This window comes from Apaloderma vittatum, unplaced genomic scaffold (assembly GCF_000703405.1).
Source record: "Apaloderma vittatum isolate BGI_N311 unplaced genomic scaffold, ASM70340v1 scaffold41027, whole genome shotgun sequence".
Lineage (NCBI taxonomy): Eukaryota > Metazoa > Chordata > Aves > Trogoniformes > Trogonidae > Apaloderma > Apaloderma vittatum.
Genome location: NW_009726325.1, coordinates 5,608 through 12,310, shown reverse-complemented (window position 1 = coordinate 12,310; position 6,703 = coordinate 5,608). Strand labels below are relative to the sequence as shown.

General features: G+C 55.9%; 2 protein-coding genes across 2 annotated transcripts in view; both read left to right on the top strand.

Moving 5' to 3' along the window:
* Positions 1–2,124: 2,124 nt before the first annotated feature.
* Positions 2,125–4,038, top strand: LOC104276796 (avidin-like). Its single transcript, XM_009873231.1, has 4 exons — positions 2,125–2,208; positions 2,846–3,059; positions 3,511–3,631; positions 3,939–4,038. The coding sequence occupies exons 1-4, from the start codon at positions 2,125–2,127 to the stop codon at positions 4,036–4,038; spliced, it is 519 nt and encodes a 172-aa protein (XP_009871533.1).
* A 2,008-nt stretch (positions 4,039–6,046) lies between these two features.
* LOC104276795 (avidin-like) overlaps positions 6,047–6,703 on the top strand; it is a 1,533-nt gene continuing 876 nt past the window's right edge. Inside the window, exons 1-2 of the mRNA XM_009873230.1 lie at positions 6,047–6,118; positions 6,650–6,687. Of these exons, the coding sequence (XP_009871532.1) occupies positions 6,047–6,118; positions 6,650–6,687 (110 nt within the window). The remainder of the gene's footprint in view (positions 6,119–6,649; positions 6,688–6,703) is intronic.

The following is a 6,703-nucleotide window of genomic DNA, read 5'->3' as shown; positions in this document are numbered from 1 at the left end:
ACTTGGAGGGTGTCAAAGCACTGGAATAGACCGCCCAGAGAAGTGACAGAGTCTTTTTCTCTGGAGACTTTCAAAAGCCAGCTGAATGTCATTCTGTGAGACGCGCTCTCAGCAAACCTGCTTTAGCTGAAAGGTTGCACTAGCTGATCTCCAGAGGTGCCTTCCAACTTCTAACATACTGTGGTTCTGTAACTGGAGTTTTCAAGTGCTTCTCCTTTCCCAGACCTCTCTGTGGTGTCCTCAGACTGCCCTGCCCTCCCCGGCGATGGCCCTAGTGCTCTTCTGCTCCTCCGTTCAGTATCCTTGATGGTGACTTATCTTCTACTTTGGTGTCCCAAATGCTCCAACATGTCAGCAATGTCCCCAGAGCTCCCTAAATCTCCTTGTGGTATCCTCAGTGGTCTCCTCCTCTCTTATGTCGTCCCCAGTGCTCCCTTATCCCCAACACTACAGCTGCACAGCTGGTGGAATCTTCTGGTCCCCACCACTGGCTCTTGATCAGTCAGGTTGTGCCCAGCACGAAGTGGGTCAGAGATGTATGCAGGCTTAGACGGGCTCAATCCCACATGCTTTACATATCCCACACCTGTCTCACGCCATATTGCTGGTGCCAGCAAAACAGGTGGGTAAGGAGGAAAACATCATCTACCTGCAAGCAGCCTTTCACACTCACAAATCAGCAAGCTGTCTGCCTAAGAGGGAAAGCCCCTTGTCAGCACCCTCTTCCACCCCCCACCCCTTCATGGGCCATAGACTCCACCACCACTTCCATGAGCCAATGCTTTGTAGGCAGGGACAGGAAAGAAATACTGAAAACAATGTGAGTCAGGCACCCATGGGTGCAGCATGGAGCCTTTGGGGGGAACATCGAGCCCTGAGTGAGAGATGGGGCTGAGATCTATCTGGGCAGAAAGTAAAGGATGCCAAGGTCTTTTGTAGTAAGTCCCTGAGATGGGAGCTGACAGCAGCTACCATAATGTTTTCATTAAATATAAAGTGCAATTTTTACATGGACATTGCCACATCTTGCTCTCCAGGCAAGAGGAGAGTGGCGATCCTGGTGTCTTCAAGCCCAGGACAGATGTGTCTCTGAAGGATTCTCAAAGCATATGCTCATCCTCTGTGCTGAGCAGGGGCTAGAGAGGTGCCTTCTGACCTGGACACAGTCAGGTGCCAGCTCTCTCTTTTCCTGTAGCGTCAGGAGCAACGGGCTCACATGGTTGGAGAGGGGGTGGCTGTGCCATATACCTGTGCTAGAGCGAGGCCATCTTAAGACCTCTGGGAACCTGTGCATCCTCAGGCACAACCTAGTAATATTAAGAACCAGTTGGAAGGGCTCAGATAGGGCTTCACTGTGGAGCTGCCTGGCATCAAAGCATGAGGCATTGCCTCCCACAAAGTCTGTCCATGAGTGTACCATGCACAGGGTGTTCCCTCTCATGGGGAGAAGAAAACACATATCTTCCAGAAAAGAATTTCTAGACTTACAATAGGGTTAATTCAAGGATGCCCAAGAGTTTCTGTTGCAGTGGCAGTCACAGGTGCCAGATCCAAACAAAGCCCAGCAGAGCCAGGAGAAAAAACAGCTTAGAAACAGCAGCAGAAACTTGTATTGCAGGAGGGGACTGCCCCAAAGATGAGCTCCTGCAGGCAGACACACCACTCTTTAGTGCAGGAGGGGGAGACCTAGTCAGGCTCTGCTTGCTGCAGGACTGTGTTTGGGTGGCAGCACTGGGACAGTGGCAGTGGGGGACAATTCCAGGCTGTGCCCACCCCAAGGACCCCATCACAGAGCAAGGAATGGGCTGGCAGTCTCTTGGGTAGTGAATGTGTTACCATCCCTGTGCCCTCATTTCTATGCACGGCCGTGCTAATCCCCACGTTCCTCTAGCACTACCCAGGTCATCCAGACCTCCTCGCCTCACCTGTCCCAGGCACTCTGCCACCTGGCCACTCGGCCATGGCTGCCAGCCCAGTGCCCCTGGCCCCAGCCCCTCCCCCCCTTGGCCACTCGGCCATGGCTGCCAGCCCAGTGCCCCTGGGGCTCCAGTTACAGCCCTATAAAGGGGGCTGGGCCGTGGGGCTGGGAGGCAGCTGTGCAAGGCACTTTGCAGCCCTTCAGCCATGGGGAGCGGTGCATTTGCCGTCTTCCTCACCCTGGCCCTGGTCCTGGTCCTGGCAGCACGCATCATCCCTGCAGAGAGGAAGGTATGGGGAAGGGTGGTGATGGGAACACGGCAGACATGGCACTGGGATGCAGCGTGGACAGTCAGGGATTCTCTCTTAAACGCCCTTTTAGGCTGGGGCAAGCAGGAGAACTTTGCAAGCCCTTCATCTAGGCAGGATATCACTGGGTCACTTGCAGCCACCTGGTGACATCTCCACAAAACTCTGCTCTCACAAGGTCACCACACATAGGGTGCTCCCTCCTACAGGTTCTTCACCTGAGAGCACCATGCATGGGATGTCCCTTTCCACGGGATGTGTCTCTGGGGCACCAAACACAGGGCATCCCCTCTCTTGGGGTTTGTGCTCAGGGTCATCATTCGTGGGGCATCCGTTCACACAGGGTCTGTGCCTCGGGGATGAGCTGCACAGGGCATCTCCTTCCTCGGGGCTGTGTCCCGGTGTGCTGACAGACTCAGATGTGCTGGCCTTGCTGCATCACCCCTTCAGCAGCCAGCACCCCACAGGAGCATTTCCCCAAACTGGGGAAAGGGGCAGCAGTGCCCTGCAGTCACATGTGCAGCAGGGCTTGCGGCTCCAGCCATGAGGTGTTGGGAGGGATGGGCTCCTTCTCTGTGCAATGTGTGGGGACAGAGAGCCCGTGGCTGTGTCTCTTCAGTGCCAGCTCAGCGGGCTGTGGAGGAATGAGCTTGACTCACTGATGGAGATTTCAGCAGTGAAGGACGATGGGGAATTCCAGGGGAGATACCTCACATGGGTCACCCTCGGCGGCGGCTGCGCCCGCGCCTCCCCCCTGAAGGGTGCCCAGCAGCAGCCCATTGAGGGGGGCTGGCCCACCTTTGCCTTCACTGTGCGCTGGGACAAGTTCTCCAGTAAGTGCTGGGATGGCTGGGGATGGAACTGTGGGGGCACCAGGGGCCACACAGGCAGGCAGCAGGATTTTTCCTCTGCTGGGAAGTCTGCTGGGTGATGCTTTGGTGCAGCTAAAGCAAAGGAAGGTGGCGGAGCCTGCCTAGCTTGGGGCCAATGGGCAATGCTAGGCAAGCCCTCAACACCCAGTGTCTTTACACCCATCCCTGCTGGGCAGATCGAGGTGACCGTGGTGGATCCAGATCTCCGTTAGGGCATGGGTGGATGTAGTACCATAGAGCCTGCCTCACCTGAGGGAGCTGCTGGGGAAGGACGAGTCCCCCCATCGGGAGTCGGGTGGAAACAAGGCCATCGGGGTGCAAACATGGCATCTGCGAGCATCCTGGGGAGGGGAAGCAGCCAGTGAGCATGGGTGCTGTCCCCACTGACCCCCCCAACAAGTGTTTCCCCCAGATGCCACCACGGCCTTCGTGGGGCAGTGCTTTGTGGACACGGGTGGAAAGGAGACGCTGACCACCATGTGGATGCTGCGAGAACCCGTTGGGTCCCTCCAGGAAGATTGGAAAGCCACAAGGTATTGCAGGAAGGTGGAGGGCAGCAGCCTCACAGAAGGGCCCTTCGCAGGACCTCTGAGGATGAGCATCTCCCTGAGTGAGGGTACCTCCCCAGGAACTCACCAGCATGGGTGTGCAGCTGGGAGGGGGGTGTCTTTTCCGTGCCATTGCCTTCTGGTGAGGGGCTTGCCCTGTGCAGAGGCATTCAGAAGCTGCTCAAGGTGGGCTGGGGGGCATTTAGGGACACCCCGGTCACCTGCCATCACTGGCAGCCCTGAGTGGGCAGTGTCTGTGAGTTGTCAGACTGGAACTCTCTGCTTCCCTTAGGGTGGGAAGAAACATTTTCACGCGCAAACGTGTCCGAAAAGGAAAGGTCCTGCCAAGCTTGTCCCCATCTTGTGAGGATGTATCTTCGCCTACCCCATGACGACATGTTCCAGCTGCAGTCCGGGTGCGCCCCTAGGCAAGCAAAACCAGCCTCTCACATAAAAATAAAAGATAAAAATAATTTCAGCTGTGATGGTAGTTTTTAATATCTGCCCTCACCCCCCACCCTGAGGGAGATTCTATCCCCCCTGGTACCCCTGCAGAGAGGAGGGCTCACCACTGCCCTTCCCCAAGGGCATCTGGATCCCTCCTTGATTCCCCCCATACAACTTTCTGACCTCACTTCCCACCTCATCCTAACCCAAACTTCCACCCTGCATCATCACTGCCTGCCTGCCAGTGACAGAGGTGGCAGTGGCACCCCAAATCCAGCCATCTTCCTTGCAGTGCCTTCACACCCCATTAGATGCCTTTTCAATCCAGGACTCCGTGCTCTGTAGCGTTGTGTGACAGAGGTATCAGCAGAGGTGAGATGTCAGTAAAGCTCTTCCTTCGTGCTGCATGCCACCCAAAGTAAAACGCACACAGGTTAATAAAGCCTCCATCGCACCCCACCCCTCCAGGTTACAACCAGTGACTTCACCCTTCTCTGCCATTGCATTTCAGCAGTGCCACTCTACCTGCCTCTGCAGTCACCTGCCAAGTTTACTCAGCTCTTTTATGCCAAATTTTTTATCAAGTGTGTGGGTGAAGATGAAGCCTCTTGAAGAAGTGTTACAAATAAAACCCAGCCCTGCGGATGCCAACACGCTGGCCATACAGTCCATTGAACCTGGCCCAGCCCCAGGGATGCCAGAGAGCGCTGCTGTGATGTTGTAGTGGTGGTTGCCACCTCCCTGGCACCTCAAACAGGGCAGCATGTCCCTGCCAAACAGTGAAGAAAGGCAGGGGCTGGTGTCAGGCCAAAAGGATGGAACATGGCATCCAGGGCAAGAGCAACAGATACCCCAGGAGGCTTTTCTTAGCCCCTTATGATAAGCCCATGAATTTGGGACTGTAAAAGGCAACAAGGGGAGAGATGTGTTAGGAGACGGGTGGTTTCTGCTTGCTTCAGCTTTTGGGGCCATCTGGACCAGAGGGAGAGACACTGAGAAGCAGTAACAGCAGCGGGGTCCCGAGTTGTGCTGGGGCTTGTGGTGGTCATTGAATGATGCTGCCCCAGGGTGGGACTCCCCCACTCCCAGTACACACACCACAGGCCTGCTGTCATCCAGTGCCCCGCACACTGCCGTCCTGGCAACAGCATGTGTTCATGCAGCAGAATCCCACCTTAGTTTTTAATTGCCCTTAGCTCTGTGCCTGTTCCAGGAACTACAGAGAACAGAAAAACAACCCAGAGGGCAGGGACAGTACACCTGTGGTTTTGTTCATTCAGATTCCCTAAAAGCAGCAAACGTAAGGAAGAGGTGCAAGTACAAGGCTGGTTAGCACGCTGAGTATGCTTAGTGAACACACTCACTTGGACTTCAGTGCCCCTCTGTGGTTATTTCTTCCCCCAAATCTTGTAAAAGCAAAAGCAACAAATTTAGCGGCTGATATCCGGAAGTTGCTGGGGAAATGTTAGTGCTGCTGAAGCAGAAGGGAGGGTGAGCTCTCCCCATCCCTGCAACGCTGCACACGCAGCAGCTTACCTCTGCCAGGGATGTCCTGGCTCCATGTTGGTGGCACTCTGATAGGGTAGTAGCACCAGCAAAGCAGGGAATAGTTAAATGTTTAAACAGGTAGTAGTTTCCAGCCTGCACGCACAGGAGGTGGATTCCCAAGGAAGGGTGTTGATGCTTTCCAGGCTGCTGAAAGGACCTTAAAATAAGACTTGAACCCCAGCGTTTCTCTGCATAGTCGTGCTCATCCCCTCATTCCTCTGGCACTGCTCAGGTCACCCAGACCTTCTTGTCTCATCTGTCCTGTCCCAGGCACTCTGCCACCCAGCCACCCACCCTGTGGCTGCCAGCCATGTGCCTCTGGGGCTCCAATTACAGCCCTATAAAGGGGGATCAGAGTGAGGGGCTGGGAAGGAGCGGTAAAAGCCACTTTGCAGCCCTTCAGCCATGAACAGCAGTTCCTTCATTCTCTTCCTCACCCTGGCCCTGGTGGCATGTGTCACACCCGCAGAAAGGAAGGTACTGGGATGGGCGGTGATGGGGATGAGGTGCTGACACCCTGATAGATCCCAGAGGCTGCTGCTGGGGTTACAGTGCTCCGCACAGAGCAAGGGTTGGGTTGCTGGAGATGGTGGGACCAATGCTGTGCGGGGCTGGGGAAAGCTGCAAAAGGGCTGGGTGGGAGATACTGCTCCTGCAAGGATGCTCCTCACTGTGGGAATCCGTCCAGAGACAGGCAGATGGAGCTGTGCCCCACAGAATCCCCCATTTTCCACTGAGCACACAGGGAAAGCAGAGCATCCTCTGCTTTGGGATGGGGGGCAGCAGCAGCAAACAGCCCAGGGCAGCAGTCGGCCTGAAGATGGTGCCATGGATGGGATGCTCACGTCAAGGTGGTGATGCTGGAGGCACCAGCTTCACACCGGGTCTGTGGCGTGTCCCCCAGTGCTGCAGGCATCCCCAGACAGAGCCAGGGGGAGTGGGGAAGCAGGATTTCCCCCTCCACCCTCGCCTGGCTGGGCACCCCAAGCCACAGCGCTAACCTTGCAGTGCCTCCTCTCTGGGTCGTGGCGGAGCGAGACCGGCTGCCCGGGGGGGGGTGCC